At 40.9% G+C, this 19683-nt stretch overlaps 1 protein-coding gene and 1 non-coding gene across 2 annotated transcripts in view; one reads left to right on the forward strand and one right to left on the reverse strand.

Moving 5' to 3' along the window:
• Window positions 1-10541, reverse strand: part of acaa2 (acetyl-CoA acyltransferase 2) — a 55649-nt gene extending 45108 nt beyond the window's left edge. Inside the window, exon 1 of the mRNA XM_080207468.1 lies at window positions 10474-10541. Coding sequence (XP_080063594.1) covers window positions 10474-10489 — 16 coding nt within the window. The 5' untranslated portion in view covers window positions 10490-10541. The remainder of the gene's footprint in view (window positions 1-10473) is intronic.
• Window positions 10542-11306: 765 nt separating this feature from the next.
• Window positions 11307-11392, forward strand: LOC145351197 (small Cajal body-specific RNA 18). Its single transcript, XR_013888342.1, has one exon.
• Window positions 11393-19683: the final 8291 nt, after the last annotated feature.

The raw sequence follows: 19683 nt of genomic DNA on the forward strand, positions 1-19683 counted from the left end.
CAGGCCAGCACTTCTACTGCCCATCTCTAACTGCCCTTGAGAAAGTGAAGGAACACCCATAGTGCTGTTAGGGGTAAGGCAGGGCATTCCAGGAGTTTGACCCAGCAACAGTGAAGGAATGGCAATATAGTTCCAAGTCAGAATGGTCTGCAGCTTGGAGGGGAAATGCAGGTGGTGGTGTTTCCATGTGGTTGTTTCTGGATCTGAAATGATCACAGCAAGATGTTTAACTCAATTAATTATTTGTAACTAATTACAAATTCAAATCATTTCACAACATTGTTAAGCTCAGTCCAACGTGCAAATCATCCTCCCATCCATTGACCTTTCTACACTTCCTGCTGTCTTGGAAAAGCAGCCAGCATAACCAAGCATCCCAGACATACTTTCTTCCATCTTCTTCCGTTGGGGAAAAGATACAAAAGTCTGAGGTCATGTACCAACAGACTCAAGATCAGACTTTTGAATGGACCTACACTGTATTAAGTTGATCTTTCTCTACACCATAGCTATGACTAACTACATTGTGCACCCTCTCCTTTCCTTCTCTGTGTATGCTTTATATACTTTGTCTATACAGTGCGCAAGAAACAATACTTTACACTGTATACTAATATGTGACAATAATAAATCAAATAATATTGGTGTTTATGTATATTGTAACATATACCTGTACTGAATCTAACTTGTATTGTTCCATAATTTTTAATGGTTTAGTTGACGTCAGGATCTCACCATTTAGATTAAAAATCATTGTTTTGTATAATGCATACAAGTTTTCAGTGTAGCGGGGATCTCTGTTAAAAGCACAGAGCATTGAAGTGTGCAGCAACAACTCCAATCTTTGGCTTCTATCATTTCTTTAGCATTTAGGACTAACTTCCCTCCAGTTCCTGAAAAGCTGCAACAATGTTTGAAAAAACAGGAGTTCGAACAAGTGAAACTATAAGGTCAACACAAAGACCAAGTTAATGGGTAACAGTTTACTTGGAATCCTACTTATAAACTATGTTTCTATGTAACGCCATATGCTATCCTTTTCCAGTTTGTATTCAATAGTTGATTTCACCTCATGAGGAAAATCAACTCATTGTGTTCATATTCTTTCCTGCTTCACTCCTGATGACAGTGATGGGGCCGTGATTTCCTCCTTTCCTTACCTAAGGGAACAGCAGACAGCAGCTGCTTTCCTTCTCGTAATGCACAGGTTGGCAACTCCCAAATTGCCTGACCAGTCTGTTGATGCAGTGACCCTCCAGCATTGTACTAGTCTTAAAAAAACTGCAAGCATAGACAAATATCTAACCTCAAAAGTGCAGTGATTGCTGCAGTAGAGGTTGCAGAATTTGTAGACTAGTTTATTTTTGGCAGAGGGGAGGGTGAGGGAGCAGAATAAACAAATAGTTGAACTTTGGTTTGACAAAGAAAGTTCAAACATTACCTCATCAATTTCAGTTAAAAAGTAGACCAAAAGTTAACCGCGATACCTAAAGAGAGGGCATTGCAACAACATTATGCATACATTTAACATTTCAATAATCGGTGAGAGGTTATCCTTTCAGATAAGAGGCAAATGACTTAAAAGCTAACCATGATGTAAAGTGAAGTTGCATGCTATGCTAATATTTGTGCTCAGAAGCCAGACAACAAAACGCAAAACTTAAAATGGCCATTGTTGTCTCAGTTATTTAGGGTCATAGAGTCATAGAAATTTACAGCATGGAAACAAGCCCTTCGGCCAAATTGTCTATACCGCCCTTTTGTTTTAAAAATGCCTAAGCTAGCTGTCATTTGTCATTTATATTAATAATTTGGATGAGAATATAGGAGGCGTGGTTGGTAAATTTGTAGATGACACCAAGTTTGGTATAGTGGACAGTGAAGAAAGTTATCTTGGATTGCAATGGGATCTTAAGCAATTGGGCTAGTGGGCTAGCAAATGGCAGATGGAGTTTAATTTAGACAAATGTGAGGTGATACATTTTGGTAGATTGAACCAGGGCAGGACTTACTCAGTTAATGGTAGGGCGTTGGGAAGAGTTACAGAACAAAGAGATCTAGGGATACATGTTCATAGCTCCTTGAAAGTGCAGTCACAGGTGGACATAGTGGTGAAGAAGGCATTCAGCATTCTTGGTTTCATTGGTCAGAATATTGAAATGTAGGAGTTGAGACGTCTTGTTGAAGTTGTACAAGACATTGGTAAGACCACATTTGGAATACTGTGTACTTTTTGGTCAACTATTATAGGAAGGATATTATCAAACTAGAAAGAGTGCAGAAAAGATTACTAGGATGCTGCCAAGACTTGATGGTTTGAGTTGTAAGGAGAAGCTGGATAGACTGCGACTTTTTCTCTGAAGAATAGAAGGCTGAGGGATGATCTCATAGAGGTCTATAAAATGATGAGGGGCATAGATCAGCTAGACCGTCAATATCTTTTTCCAAAGGAGGGGAGTCGAAAACTAGAGGACATAGGTTTAAGGTGAAGGAGGAGAGATACAAAGGTGTCCAGTGGGGCAATATTTTTTTCACGCATAGGATGACTGTCTGGTACAAACTGCCAGAGGTAGTAGTAGGAGCAGGTACAATTTTGTCTTTTAAAAAGCATTTAGACAGTTACATGGGTAAGATGGGTATAGAGGGATATGGGCCAAATGCGGGCAGTTGGGACTAGCTTCAGTGTTTAAAGAAAAGGGTGGCATGGACAAGTTGAGCCGAAGGCCTGTTTCCATGCTGCAAACCTCTGTGACTCTAGTCCCAGATGCCGCATATTGCTCTATACACATCTTACCCAAGTAACTGTCTAAACGCTTTTCAAAAGACAAAATTGTACCTGCCTCTACTACTACCTCTGGCAACTTGTTCTGACACTCACCACCTTATGTGTGAAACAATTGCCCCTCTGGACACTTTTGGATCTCTCCCCTTAAACCTATGCCCTCTAGTTTAGACTCCTCTACATTTGGGAAAAGATATTGATTACCTGGCTGATCTATGCCCCTCATTATTTTATAGACTTCTATAAAATCATCCCTCAGCCTTTTACGCTCCACAGAAAAAAGTCCCAGTCTATCCAGCCTCTCCTTATAACTCGTCCAGTAGTATCCTAGTAAATCTTTTCTGCATTCTTTTCAGTTTAATAATATACTTTCTATAATAAGGTGTCCAGAACTGTACAGAGTATTCCAAGTGTGGCCTTACCAATGTCTTGTACAACTTCAACAAGACATTCCAAGACATTCCAGTATTCAATGTTCTGACCAATGAAACCAAGAAAGGTGAATGCCTTCTTCACCACTCTGTCCACCTGTGATTCCACTTTCAAGGAGCTATGAACCTATACCCCTAGATCTCTTTGTTCTATCACTCTCCCCAACGTCCGACCATTAACTGAGTAAGTCCTGCCCTGGTTTGATCGACCAAAATGTATCACCTCGCATTTATCTAAATTAAACTTCGTCTGCCATTTGTCAACCCACTGGCCCAATTGATCAAGATCCCATTGCAATCCGAGATAATCTTCTTCGTTGTCCACTATGCCACCAATCTTGGTGTCATGCGCAAACTTACAAACCATCTCTCCTATATTCTCATCAAATCATTAATATAAATGACAAATAACAGTGGACCCAGCACCAATTCCTGAGACATACCACTGGTCACAGGTTTCCAGTTTGAAAAACAATTGTCGACAACCACCCTCTGTCTTCTGTCATCAAGTCAATTTTGTATCCATTTAGCTACCTTACCCTGGATCCCATAAGATTTAAACTTTTGCAACAACCTACCATGTGGTACCTTGTCAAAGGCCTTGCTAAAGTTCATGTAGACAACATCAACTACACTGCCCTTATCTATCTTCTTGGTTACCCTTTCAAAAGCCGCAATTAAATTTGTGAGACATTATTTTCCACTCACAAAGCCATGCTGACTGTCCCTAATCAGTCCTTGCATCGCTAAATGCTTGTAGATCCTATCTCTCAAAATACCCACCACAGATGTGAGGCTCACCGGCCTGTAGTTTCCAGGTTTTTCTCTGTAGCTTTTTTAAAACAAAGGCATAACATTTGCTAAAATCCAAGCTCACCTGTGACTTGTCGATGATTCAAATATCTCTGCTAGGGGACCCGCAATGTCATCCCTAGCCTCCTACAATGTCTTGGGATACACTTCATCAGGTCCTGGGGATTTATCTATCTTGATGTGCTTTAAGACTTCCAACACCTCCTTCTCTGTAATATGTGCACTCCTCAAGATATCACTATTTATTTCCCCAAGTTCCCTAACATCCATGCTTTCCTCAATAGTAAATACTGATGAGAAATATTCATTTAAGATCTCACCCATCTCTTGTGGATCCACACATAAATGACCTTGTTGATCGTTAAGAGGCCCTACTCTCTTCCTAGTTACTCTTTTGGCTTTTTTTTTGTAGAAGCTCTTTGGATTCTCCTTTGCCTTATCTGTCAAAATAATCTCGTGTCCCCTTTTTGCCCTCCTGATTTCTCTCTTAACTCTACTCCTACAACTCCTATACTCTTCAAGGGATTCACTTGATCCAAGCTGCCTGTGCATGTCATGTGCCTCCTTTTTCTTAACCAGAAATTCACTATCCTGAGTCATCAAGGGTTCTCTACTTCTGCCAGCATTGCCCTTCACTCTAAGAGGAATGTGCTTACCCTGAACCCTGGTTAACACACCTTTGAAAGCTTCCTATTTACCACACGTTCCTTTGCCTTTCCACAGACACCCCCCAATTAACTCTTGAAAGTTCCTGCCCAATACCACCAAAATTGGCCTTGCCCCAATTCAGAATTTTAACTTTTGGGCCAGATCTATCATTCTCCATAGCTATCTTAAAACTAATAGAATTATGGTCACTGGTCCTAAAGTGATCCCTCACTAACACTTTTGTCACCTGCCCTTCCTTACTTCCCAAGAGGAGGTCAAGTTTTGCCCCCTCTCTAGTCGGGCCATCCACATACTGAAAGAGAAATTCCTCCTGAATACACTCAACTAATTTCTCTCCATCCAAGCCTCTACTATTATGGCTGTCCCAGTCAATGTTGGGAAAGTTAAAACCCCCTACAGTTACACCCCTATTTTTCTTGGAGCTATAATCTCCTTACATATTTGGTCCTCAATTTCCCGCTGACTATTTGGGGACCTATAGTATAACTCTATCAAAGTTATTTCCCCCTTCTTATTTCTCAGTTCTACCCATACAGGCTCAGTGGCTGAACCCTCGGATATATCCCCTCTCAGTACTGCTGCGATATTTTCTCTATCAAAAGTGCAACTCCTCCTCCTCTCTTACCTCCTGTTCTATATTTCCTACAGCATCTGTACCCTGGAACATTGAGCTGCCAGCCCTGTCCCTCCCTTAGCCATGTTTCAGTAATTGCTACAATATCCCAGTCCCATGTACCCATCCATGCCCAGAGTTCATCTGCCTAGCCCGTCAAGCCTCTTGCATTGAAATAAATGCAGTTTAATCTGGACTTCCCTTGCTCTCTGCTCTGCTTTTACCTGATTTGTCTGGTACTAGGATTACTGACACTGCCTTTACTACTTAACGTGCTCTCTTTAACTTCTGTGCTGTCCTCAACCTTCTCTTCTGTCTCCCTACTGCTTTGGGTCCCACCCCCTGCCAAACTAGTTTAAACCCTCCCAAGTGACTCTAGCAAATCTCCCACCAGGGTATTAGTCCCCCTTCAGTTCAGGAGTAACCCGGCCCTCTTGAACAGGTCACCCCTTCCCCAAAAGAGATCCCAATGATCCAAAAATCTAAATCCCTGCTCCCTGCACCACTTCTAAAGCCACGCATTCCTAATCTTTCTATTCCTACTCTTACCGGCACTTGGCACCAGTAATAGTCCAGAAATTACTACCTCCGAGGTCCTCCTCTTTAGTTTTCTGCCTATCTCGCTATATTCACACTTCAGAACCTCCTCCCTTTTCCAACCTGTGTCGTTGGTACCAATGTGTACAACAATCTCTGGCTGCTCACGCTCCCCCTTGAGAATGTCCTGCAACTGCTCAGATGTGTTCTTGAACCTCGCACTAGGGAGGCAACACACCATCCTGGAGTCTCGATCACGGCCACAGAAACGCGTGTCAGTGCCTCTAACTAGCGAGTCCCCTTTGACTACTGCTTGTTTGCTCTTTGCCCGACCCTGCTTTACAGCAGTACCAGGTGTGGTGCTACAGGCCTGGCTGCTGGTATTTGAAAGGGGAATAGCCACAGGAGACTTCTGCAGTATCTGCCTGCATCTCCTGGCTGTTACCCATTTACCTGACTAGACCTGTGGTGTGACAACCTCCCTGTAGTTACTGTCTATTAAATATTTATATACATGTTAAATATTGCCAAATAAGTTTATTCCACATCATGCACCATGATCAGTTTGACCTATCTGGATAATTTCACCACTGAACGTAACTTTGCCGAATGACTAGTCAACTCTTTTCTGTGCAAGTCAACCTTTTCTGTTTCTAATCAATGGCTTGTATGAAGGCTGATGACACCCAACTCTACCACACAACCACTTTTATTTAATCCCATCAACAATATGCCCCCACTCTAGTCACTGTCTACAAATTGTCAGACTGTTTGTCCTATATCCAATACTGTGTAAGCAGAAATTTCCTCCAACAACATACTGGATAGACTGAAACCACCGTCAAAAATTCCTTTTGCCCCTGACTCGACCCCTCTACCTGACCACTGCATGATACTGAACCAGTCCAGTCATAACCTTGGTATCATATCTAATCCTGAAATGAGCTTCCGATCATGTATCTGTGTCACAATTAAGATTACACATTTCCATCTTGTATCATTACCAAACTCTATCACTTGCTACTGAGATCCACATCCCTGCTTTTGTTACTTCATTTCTAATTCGTGCCATCTCTTTTTTCTCCTTTAAGATGCTGCTTAAAACTTATCTCTTTAACCAAGCGTTTGGTCATTTTCCCTAAAAGCTCCTTATGTGACTCAGTGCCAAATTCTGTTTGACAATGATTCTGTGGAGAACCTTGTGATGTTTTACAATGAACAAAGAACAGTACAGCACAGGAACAGGCCCTTTGGCCCGCCAAATCTGTGCCGTCACACACGCATATCTAATCTAATATTTTCTTGTCTCTACACAGTCCATACCCGTCTATTCATGTATCTATCTAGATGCCTCTTGAATATTGTGATAGAATCTGCTTCTGCCACCTCCTCCAGCAGCACAGGAACATGCCCTTTGACCCTCCAAGCCTGCACCGATCATGATGCCTGCCTAAATTAAAACCATATGCACTTATGGAGTCCGTATCCTTCCATTCCCATCCTATTCATTTATCAGGTCCCCCCCCTCATTGTCCGACACTCCAATAAAAACAATCCAAGTTTGTTCAACTTTTCTTCATAGTCCATATTCTCCAAACCAGGCAGTATCCTGGCAAATCTTTTCTGCATGCACCCTTTCCAATGCATCAACATTCTTCCAGTAGTGTGGTGGCCAGAATTGTGCGTAATACTCCAAACACAGCCTAACCAAAGTCTTATACAGCTGTAACATGATTTTTTAGTTCCTATAAACTGATGAAAGCCAGCATGCCATACGCCTTCTTAATCATCTTGTCCACTCGTTAAGGGCCTCACCCACTTCATCTGTCTCCAGGCACAAATTGCCTCCACTGTCTTTGAGTGGACCTACCCTTTTCTTAGCTACAGTTTTCCTCCTTATATGTGCATAAAAAGCCTTGGGATTCTCCCTAATCCTGCCTGCCAAGGACATTTCATGGCCCCTTTTTGCCCTCCTAAGTCCCTGTTTAAGCTTTTTCCTGCTACCTTTGTATTCCTCAAGCGCTTTATCCATTTTCAATTTGAATTTATGTATGCCTCCTTCTTTTTCACTAAGCTTACAATCTCTCATCATCCAGGGTTCCCAAATCTTGCCATCTTTATCCTTCATTTTTACAGGAAAAGATACAATGGTAAAGACACTATATGAAAGCAAGTCATTGTTATAATTTAGGGGAAGAATAGGAAAGAACAAAATTAGAGGCCATTAATATAAGACAGTCACCAAGAAATAAGAGACGGAATTCTTAAGAATCTTATTTAAATCAGGCAGTGTCAAAAAATGTGAAGATTGCTCCTACAGGGAGTAAGTGAACACTATTGATGCACTTAAGGGAAAGTTAAGTTAGAACGATATGCTGATTGAAGGAAATGAGGAAGCATGGGAGGAGGTTCAAGTAGAGTACAAATGTGGTCATGGACTGACTAGATCAAATGGCTCATTTCTGTGCTGTATATCCTAAGTAATTCTATAACATTACCACATTTATCTCACTAATATTTGAGACCAATTTGTCTGCCACATTTCATTGGGACAGCAACTTTCCTTCAAAAGCATTTTATTAGCTATGAAATGTAAGATACTTTAGAAATAGAAAATAAACTTATTTTTCTAAGTAATTTTTAAATCCACAATTGAGCAATCCACAAACTCCAAACTGCTAAAAATCCACTTTAAATTATCACACAATCCTCAAATATATGCACATAAGATCAAAGAGGAGGAAACAAGTGGATAATAAAACATACTGGTGCAATAAATCTGTTATTAATAGATCCATCAAAATTAGAAATTCTGCTTTCAAACTTATCTTGGCAATTTCTCTTATTAAAATGAATCACTTTCAGGTGTTACACTCCACTTAAAACCTTTCACAATTTTTGTAACTGCAAATCTACAGTGCAAGTCTGCTGAACTATCTGGGAAATATCATCAAAATGTGAATCACTGTAAAAAAACCCTCTCAGATCAGGGGTGCGATTCTCCGGCTGCACTCGCCCCAAAACCGTAAAGTCCCATCCAAGTTCGATGGACCTTTGCATGATCCCCCCCCCACCATGATTCCTGCTGCAGTCAGGACTGGAGAATTCCCCCCCACATCTTTTGAAAAATCTATGCTACCAAAGTCATGAGATATACTATGGGAGAAACCAGCTACAATAGGGCAGGGTTTGAATAAAAATAAGATTGATTTGGAAAAGTCACTGATGTTATAATTGGAATATTATTTCAATAGAAATTTGTACACATAGGTCACAATTATCTTTGAAACTTGGTAGCAAGTTTGGAAGACATAATATATAAATCTATATTAATTTTAGAAGAACAGGGTACAAAGTAGTGTTGAAATTGCAAGATCTCCAACCAAAAAAACTCCCCAACAGAATGGCAAATCTTCTGACTGATCTGTTGTGCCTCCCTCTGCCTGCAGTTGCAGTTTTCAGCAACCTCATTCCTATTTTTGGAACCCCACCTCTCCACAGATAGTACTCCACTCCCTCTTTATTTTCTTCCTTTCCTTCTAAACACACATCTTTTTGATTAAGTTATCAGTAACTTTTTGCACACTCCCAAAAAGATTCCCTGATTATGCCTTGGTCGTAATGTAAATATAATTCACTATTTCTGTTAAAATCACAAACTGATCAATCATAACTAGGCTGGACTTGATATCATAAGACTGAAAGTCCAAAACTAGAGTTACACTACTTGAATATAGCCTCACTACTTCACTACACAGCAGACTGGCAGCACAGTGGCAATGGACAGCACAGTGGTTAGCACTGCTGCCTCACAGTGCCAGGGGCCCAGATTTGATTCCTGATTTTGGTCACTGATTGTCCAGTGTCAGCACATTCTCCGTGTTTGTGTGGGTTTCCTCCGGGTGCTCCGGTTTCCTCTCACAATCCAAAAGATATGCTGTTAGGTTCTCCCGAACAGGTGCCGGAGTGTGGCAACTAGGGAATTTTCACAGTAACTTCATTGCATTGTTAATGTAAGTGTACTTGTGACACTAACAAATAAAAAAAGTTAAAAGAACATCTCATCAACTTCCAAAAGCTCTGATCTTCAGTCAAGCATACTTGACCTGTACACACTTGTTCATTTAAGTGGCTTAATCAGGTAACCTACTCTGATTAAAGGCATTCTTATAACTCACCCCGATTTAAAAGGGTTGCAATGTCTTCCTGATTACAAAGCTAATACTGTCAGCGTTGTCCACCACCCTTACACATGTGTCTATCACCGCCTTCAACACTCCAATATGACACACAACCCTGCCTTCCTTTACCGCCAGGACACTCAATCTGTCTTAAAACTTCAAAAAGTTTGAAATGCGCGAGTCCAATCACCTCGTAAAATGTTAACACATTCCATTGTAGCGCCTTTTAAACCTGGCGTGGACCCTCCATAAAAGTATGAATGGAGGCTATTAACGGGACGAAGTACAAGAAGGGAATTGGATTACACCCAGGGGTAACTTATTCCTCTTCCAATTATCAACTTAACACATGAAAAGTGCCAGTTTCTGCTGTTAGTCAAAGGAAAAGAGGTTTTCCTTGTTGATTTCACCCTGAACAGGTACATGAACATTGAGAAAGTGACTAACCTCTGACCAGAGCCATCCTCCTGCTGCCTGTCAACCTCAACACCAGGGCTCAACTACCCCCAGTCAGCCCTCCATCCAAGAGACAACATTCACTCCACTTACTCCCTTTTACACGTATGAAACACCTCGTCGCCCTACAAAAATAAAACAATGGATTTTCCCACTCGGGAATCCCGCCGGGCAACTTGATGAAGTAATTCAATTAATTTCCAGATGGGGGGAGGGTTACTGACGAATGCTCGGAACTGAATTGTAAAATGCATTTACTTTTCCATGTGATTGACTGGCCGCCTGTCCGTTGGTAGTGCGGAGCCGCTCTGATTGACGTTTGAATGGACCAATCGACACCGGGCTGAAGCCGCATTCGGGGGCGGGTTTTCGGTAGGTATTGCACATGCGTAGCGGGGGGGTTAGGCTGAGGTGCTGAGGTGCTGGCGGGATGGCGGTTAGTCCCAGAGCAGTTTAAACTGGATGCTTTTTAGTGAGGAGATGGATTCAAAGTGAAACGGGTCAGTCTGGTCTCTGTAGTTTGATTGATGGATGGAGTGAGTGTGAAATTTTTCCCCAAGTGAACTTGGATATTTTCCTTATATGATCGGGATCCCTGTGTTTGAGGAGCCTGAGATGATTCTACTAAAATTGCGATGGGACTGTGTGTCTGTCTGTGTGTGTGTATGTGTATAATTTTTAATTTAATCTTGGATTTAGAGTTCGCAATATGATGAGGGAGGGAGGGACTTTATGTTTAGTGGGCGTGTTTAGGAAGTTTGGGAGGGGTTATATCAGCTTGTGGGGTTGGTTCCTGAGCTCATTTTTTATATTTTATCACAAGCGGGTCTATGATGAGTAGCCCACTGCGCAACCCGAGTTCCACAGTGAACTTCAATGATGGAACTAGTGCTGAAAAATTCTGAGATCCGCATATAAACACATTGGGTTAAGAGATAAAATAGAAGTGTGTCCCAGAGTAAGCGTTTTTGAATTTTAGCTTAGTCCGTCTGTCCTGTCTGCTATAACTTCTGTTTGATGTTTATAACCCTTTTTAGAGGATATTTTGAATCTCTCACAGGGAGTGTGTTAGGAGATATTCTTCAAGGGAAAACTGCAGTGCGCATTCTGTGCGATTGGAAAGAGGAAAAATAGCATAGAGAACTGGTATGATGGTACTTTTTTGACACACTGGGGACTATTTGGACTGCAACCCTTACATCCCATCCCAATCCTGTGTATTTGATTATTCAGATCCATCTAATGTTTTTAACATCTTTCCAATTTGTAAGGCTAGTGAGTGAGAGCAGATGTTGTTTGGTTTTGATGCCTTTCTTGAGTCAAATTGCTTGCTGGCACTGTCTAGAACAGTGGTTCCCAAACTTTTTTCACTTACTTTACTTTTGGAATAAAAATGTCACACTGAATTTTTTATTGATAAGAAATACATTCAAAAACAAAAAAAAAACTCCTAGCAGTGCTTGATTCATAACATAGAACACAACTACTTTATAATATGATCATGGGACATCCAGAAAGTATAAAGCAATGCAGCTACATAAAAACATGATTCATTCCCAAAATATACTTATAGATGAGCTTCTTACATATGTAACCTTAAGTATGTATACAAACTCAATGAGAAATGTTGAGCTTGTTTTTGTCTGGTAATCTCATTTATTTTTAGGTCTAATTTGAGACAAACTCTCATCTCCTCATCAACACAAAGAAGGCTTTCTCTTTTCTGGTCTTTGATATTTGTCAGAGCTGAAAATCCCTGTTCACAACGATATGTCATGGCGAACTGTACAACAATAGCTAATGCTCTTGAAGAGATGCGTGGATACTGTTTCTGGTTGTATACCCAAAAAGAGTCGAGTGGGATACTCATGTGTTTCATTTTCAAGTTGCAATCACTCGAAATGCAGGCCATTTCCTCTTCCTCATTTAATGTCAGACCTGAACTGCTGGAACTCGCAAAGGGGTCTCTAACCCAGTCAAATTTTTCCGTAGATAACAATGGGAAGTAGTGATCAATCATTTCTACCAGTGTTGCAAGATGTTCCTGTATGAGGCCGTACAATTCATTGCTCATTTTAAAACTTTTTACCAGTAGGAACATTTTGAGGTTATGTTGCATCGCTCTTCCGAGCCAGAGCTGAAGCTTTTTTTGAATGTAGTTGTAGGATATTGTCATCATGGCCTTGCATACTGGCATTGAGCACATTCAAATGGGAAAAGATATTGGCCAAATATCCCAGCTTTGCACACCACTCGTCATCCAGTTAATTGTAATACTAAATATTAATTGTAATATTAACTATAAATCTTACAAATAAATGCAATAATAACACACTATTCCATATACACTGCACTTAACACAAAGAGAGATGGCATGAAATCTGGAAACTTCTACGGGTTTCTATACATGAATGTTTAAATGTTTCTTTGATTGTCCTTAAATCTTCCTGCCACACTTGCCATCCTCTCTCGCCGCAACTGTGTGGTGCGCTGCACCCTTTGGGAACCATTGGTCTGGAAAGATGTTTGATGTGATCATTAGTAAACTGTGGAAGAATCACAGGCATTTAGAATTGAACCTCAGTTTAAGTTTGTGCCTTTTGATAAAAGAGGACTTCTCTTGGAGCTGAAGTTTCATATTCATCGTGCTTTTTGGATCTTCTGTCAATTGTTGATTCTTAATTATATAAATCTAAGCAGATGATGTATTTGATTAAAGGTCTTAACAACTGGAGCTCCGCTCATGTACTTTGCAGTAAATGATGCAACTTAAAAGTAGACAGTGTGATTTTATTTCTTCTACCTACAGTATAGGGATCTTAAGAGCAACTGTTATAAGTCACTCTGGATAACTCATCACTTGATGTTGAATCTGGTCTCTTAACTTCCATACTGTGCTGTACTTTCCAACTGAGAAGTCTAAAGAGCTCAATAAAGTTCATTTTATAAATAACAAGCGTATCCTTTATCTGCTTGGAGTTGAATGCATTTTGCAGCAACTGTTATTGTTGGGTGTTTAAATGTTTACATTAAGCAAACCATTTACTCAGTTGGATATTCAGGTTTAAGGTTCAAAGTAAAAAACTGTCCATATATCAAACATAGAACACTACAGCACAAACAGGCCCTTCGGCCCACAAGTTGTGCCGATCACATCAATACCTACCAATCCATAGACCTATCTGTAACCCCCAATCCCATTAAATCCCATATACTCATCCAGACGTCTTTTAAAAGACCCCAGCGAGTTCGCCTCCACCACCACTGACGGCAGCCAATTTCATTCACTCACCACCCTCTGAGTGAAAAACTTACCCCTAACATCACCTGTGTACTTGCTTCCCTGCACCTTAAATCTGTGTCCTCTCGTAGCGACCATTTCAACCCGGGGAAATAGCCTCTGAGAATCCACCCTATCTATTCCTCTCAACATTTTATAAACCTCTATCAGGTCGCCTCTCAACCTATGCCTCTCCAGGGAGAAGAGTCCCAGCTCCCTCAACCTATCAGCAGTGCTTTCAAATATAATTAATAACTTGGATCATTGTGATTCAAGATTTCAACTCTTGTGGGAGATTGCTTTCATGGGATATGAGCATCATCAGCAAGATCAGAATTCAGAAGAGCGCTGCATCAACTTCATCAATTCTGAGGGCTGAGGTGATTGGTGGCCAACAACCATAACCATCTTCCCTTTGTTCTAGCTATGATTCCAACCTGTGGAGAATGTGCTCTGTTGTCCTCCTCCTCCTCTTCCCCTGCCCCCATTTGCAATATATTGAAGTTTGCTGCTCATTGTTGCATTTGCAGTATCACAGCTGCTCTCTATTCAGTGTCACATTGGTCCTTTCTTATTGGAGAAAATGTACATCACTAGGATTGTGGACTTCCTGATGTGTATGATGCATGAACATTGAGTGCTGCATGTAAGCTCTGCTCTGTACTGGAACTAAAAAGAGGTTCCAAATGCTAATGTGTGATCTTAGGCAAAGAATCATTGTAATATTGTGGTAGAATTCATAATATGTTTGGTGTGTGGCTGTCCACAGTGCCAGCTGCATTTCAGCCACCAAAGCAAAGGGTGATTACTGGGCGACAAGGCCTTCCCACTGATGATAAGTGTTATGGACAGGAGGGTGGTTAATCTGAACAGCATTAATTGCTCTTCTCACCATCCATTTGTAAGCAAAGGTGTTTTGATTTGCTTCTCTTTATAAGCGGAGGCTTATTTCCCAACTCCTCCTTGTAGTTGTGATCCAATGTTTATTTGCACATATTCAAAAACATGGGAGAAGGGTCAGAATGTCATCTCCACACTCAGACATTAAAGAGAAAGATAAAGAAAAGAAGAATTTACAGTACAGAGATCACAAAAAAATAAATATTGGTTCACAAGTTGAAATCAAGTTCCAATGCGGTATTCCTATATGGAGGTCAGTGAGCTGAAAACCAGTGTTTATATAATTCGTTTTCCCAGTGGTGCTGACTTCACAAGATGAAGTTGATTCAATTTTGTAGGCAATGATAAAGGATTTCCAGCAGAAGCAGTGTAGATGGGGCCACATCCAATCTGGGCAGAGCTCCTTTCTTTGTGTGACTGTTAATCAGATGTTGAAGCAGCAGACTCAGCTGTGCAGCCCAGCTAGGCAATATTACTTGTCAACACGCAGAAGGCCTAGATCCTGTACCTTTATCTCTCCATGATGTCTTCAACAAAAGGTGATTATCTAGGAAATTTGCCTTGTGATCTAGGATGATAACATCTCAACAATCATAGATTAAAAGCAATGTTTCAGGGTCTTAGTAGATGTTCCATCTCTGATGAGCAGCCTGTGTTATCAAGTACAAAGGCGGGCACTGGTGATATGGGTTAGCACTGCTGCCTCAGTGTCAAGGACCCAGTTTTGGGTGACTGGATGTTTACACATTCTCCCCATGTCTGTGTGGGTTTCCTCTGAATGCTCCAGTTTTCTTCCACAGACCAAAGCTGAAGTTAGGTGGATTGGCCATCCTAATGTTTCAAACTGTGTAGGTTAGGAGGATTTATGGGGTTATAGAGAGAAGGCCTAGGTAAGATGCTCTGCTGGAGAGTCGGTGCAGACTCCTTGGACCGAATGTTGTCCTGCATGGTCAGGATTCTATGATTTTGTGTTCCCTTTGAAATTGGACTGTGCAATCTGCAGCTCGTCATTAGCAGCTTCTCAGAGATAACAAGGTGTGAATTTCCCTGTAACTGTAACATGGCTTATTTTGTTCAATGGTCGCAGATGGGACATCAGGTCAGTCAAATTAAGGATCTTTTGTGTTTAAATTTTAGAACTGCACACAAGAGGACAGCCCACACAAGTGCACTGTCTGCATACAATGAAAATTGCGCTCATTAACAAAGTCCTTGCATCTATCCTAAATAAAAATGGAACAGGGTGTTTCTAAATGGTGAAAAGCTACAAGATCAAAGTCGACCCCGGAACATGTTGTGTCAGGTGCTGACTTTTTGTCGAGAGGGTTAAAATAGAAGAGGGTAGAACCCATGCTCTAGTTAGGCCACACCTGGAATAGAAACTTTAGAAAGATTGTCCATCTGTAATTACCCTTGATCTGGGTGGCATTGTGCAATGCAAGATAAGGGCTTTAGTGAACCAGATAGGCTTTTACCACAATTGGCAATGATTTCACGATCATCATTAGGTTTGTTGAACTTAAATTTCATCATCTGCTATGGTGGGATTCAAACCCACTTAGTCTGTAACAAAAAATTTTTAAAAATCAGATTGTTCCTTGAACTTGTTAAATGTTATGGAGAATGAGCTGGAAAATATGATTAAACTGGGTAGCTCACATGGAGACAATCACTGGCACAGAACAGATGGTAGTTGGGCCGAGTGACCTTTTTCTAAAAGACCATTTAAAATTTTATAATCATTACAGGTCCTAATTTTTGTAAGTCACATTTACCAGGACAAACCAAGTTACAGGTTATGTAAATACACATTTGCCATTTGTGTTTACTTAACTTGTTTGTGTTCAAACTACAAAGGTTAAATTAATAAAGCTGGATTGTGAGTCTGCGTAAATTACTGGAATTCAGGCAAAAGTTCAGAGTCTCTAGTTTGATTAGTTGACTACAATAGAGGGGGAATTAAAGTCTCTGAAAAAGAATTATGAATATAAAATATGGAGTGAAAACAGGATAATTTGGTCCATCATTTCTTCAACATACCATGTATCTCACTACTTAATTGCCCAGTTGTGCATAAATAGGATATTTTGGCCTTGGAGGGAGTGCAGAGGAGGTTTACTAGGCTGATGCCGGAGTTGAGGGGGTTGAGCTATGAGGAGAGGCTGGATAGACCAGGCCTGTACTCGTTAGAGTTTAGAAGAATGAGGGGAGATCTCATTGAGACGTATAAGATGATGAATGGGATGGATAGGATAGAGGTGGAGAGGCTCTTCCCGCTCAGAAAGGACAGTAGGACTAGGGGGCACAGCCTCAAGATAAAGGGGGGGGCGGTTTAGAACGGAGTTGAGGAGGAACTTCTTCACTCAAAGGGTGGTGAATCTCTGGAATTCTCTGCCTGTTGAGGTGGTGGAGGCTGCCTTGCTAAATATTTTTAAGACGCGGGTTGATGGGTTTTTGATAAGAGAGGGGATTAAGGGTTATGGGGAGAGGGCGGGAATGTGGAACTGAGCCGCGACAAATCAGCCATGATCTTATTGAATGGCGGGGCAGGCTCGAAGGGCCAGATGGCCTACTCCTGCTCCTATTTCTTATGTTCTTATCTCCAAAGTCAATTGTGTAAAGGGTCAGAACCAGCTTTTCGCTTCATGTTCTTTTGCCAATTATTTCTATCTATGACCCCTGGTCATCTGCCAGTAGGAAAAGTTTCTCCTGACTTGCAAAACCCCTCAGAATTTTGAATACTTTTGGTTTTCCTCCTTTTATCAATAACCAAACTTCAAAAGTACTTCATTGGCTATAAAATACTTTGGAATATTGTGGCCGTGAATGGTGCCATGTCAGTTTGTTTTAGGATTCCTCTCAATCTTTTCTAAGGAGAATAATCACAGCTTTTAGAACGTAAACACTTTTGACCTTCCATGTAAGTATCATCCTGGTGAACTTCCTTTGTGCCCTCTCCCAGGCCCTGACATCTTTTTTAAAGATTGACGCTTGCAATTAAATACAAATATACCAACTGAGGCCTAATTTTGTAATGGATTTGCAATATTTCCTTTTTTTTATATTCAGTACCCCACCTACAAAAACCAAGTATCTCATTTGCTTTTGCAACTGCCTTATCAATTTGCTCTGCCATCTTCAAAGGGTTTCTCTACTCCAGCACTGCTCAAAATAGAGCATTTAGATTATAGAAAAACTCAGGTCTAGCTGCATATGTGCTCAGAGAAACGGGGTTAAGATTTTTGAGTCAAATATGACCTCTTTTGGGCTGAAGGGGAGAAAGAAATGTGATGTGTTTTATTCTGTTGAAAAAGGAGAGCTGTTAAGTGGAATGCAAGAAAAAGTCAAGGATGGGTTAGAAAATGGGAGATTAAATGACAAATGTGTCATGGAACAAAGGGAGTGGTAATGGCTGTAGTAAAGAAAGCATTGGTTGAGAGTAGGTGTTAATAGAATAAAGGTCAGTTCTGAATGAAAGCAAAAAACATAAAATTAAGACACGAACTGGCAGTTATGGATAGAGAACAGGGTTCGTGGTTTAAAGTTATTGAACTCCATGTTGTGTCCAGAACATACAAACATAGATGAGGGGAGCAGAGGTGTATGGTAGCTAAATTTGCAGATGACACAAAAATAGGTAGGAAAGTTTGTTGTGAAGAAGGCAATGAGTTTTCAGACTGATAGGTTGAGTGGCAAAAATCTGACAGACATGGGAAAATATGAAGTTGCTGACTTTGGCAAGGAGAATAAAAAAGCAGTGTATTACTTAAATGGAGAATGGCTGCAGAATTCCAAAGGTGCAGAGAGATCTTGGTGTCCTTGTACATGAGTCACAAAAAGCTAGTTTGCTGTCCCTTTATCCCTAGCACTCAGCATTTCTTCTTGTAAACTTTGTCCTACATTATGATGAGAAGTGCTTAATCTGAAGATGAGGCGCTGTTCCTTTGGCTTGTGTTGAGCTTCCCTGAAACATTGCCTCAGGTTGATGATGATATTAATGTGAGCAAAAGAGCAAGATGGTGAATTGGAATGGCAAGTGGCCAGATGGTCAGGATGATGCATGGGGGCTGAGCAGAGGTGTTTTGCAAAGCAGCCATCCAGTGTCCACAGTGAATTAAAAGAAGTTGAAATAAATTGCTGCCTCACCTGGAAAGGAGTATTTTGATCTGTGGTCAGGGAGGAAAGAGGAGTTAAAGGGACCTCCTGCGATTGCATGGGAAGGTGCATGGAAAGAGGATGAGGTGATGGGGTGATAGAGGAGTGGAAAGTCAGATGTGTGTCACAGAGGGTCCCTTTTAAAATGCTGACAGCGAAGGGGAGGAGAGGTAGCAGACAATGACCCTTTGAAAAGGAGGCTGTTGGGGTAGAAGTTGAGAACGGGGGGAACCCTACTGTGTTTCTGGGAGGGAGGGACAGGGCAGAGATGCTAGAAATTAGTCAGAATTTAAAGGCTTTGCCAACCACAATGGGAGGAAATCCTTGGTTCAGGATGAAGGAAGACATATTGGAAGTGCTGTTGTGAAAGGGAGCATCATCAGAACAATGTGATGGCAACAGAGAAACATCAAGAATGGAGTAGAGTCCTTGCAGGGAGCAGGTGTGAAGAAATGTACTGTTGGTAATTGGGAGTTTATAAGCTTGTAATAAATATTAGTAGACAATCTATCCCCAGAGAGATCAAGGAAGGAAAGTGTTGAAAATGAATCACGTGAAGGTCAGAAAGGAGTGGAAATTGAAAGCAAAATTGATTCTTTTTCCAGTTCTAGAAAAGAGCAGAAAATTATGCCAGTACAGACATCAATGTGTATGGATAAAGAATTGTGTGGGGGGGTCTGAATAGAACTGGTAGAGGGAATTTTCCACATACCCTACATAAAGTCAGGCATAAACAGCCCAATTCAACTTAAGGCTTAAATTGTGGAAATAAGCAGTAACTTAGCAACAGTTATGTGTGAGAGAAAGCTTGATGTAGCTGTCTGCAACACATAAGAAAGTGAAGCCTTGCATACTCCAATTATAAA

This window comes from Carcharhinus amblyrhynchos, chromosome 1 (assembly GCF_965287045.1).
Source record: "Carcharhinus amblyrhynchos chromosome 1, sCarAmb.v2.hapA, whole genome shotgun sequence".
NCBI classification, from domain to species: domain Eukaryota; kingdom Metazoa; phylum Chordata; class Chondrichthyes; order Carcharhiniformes; family Carcharhinidae; genus Carcharhinus; species Carcharhinus amblyrhynchos.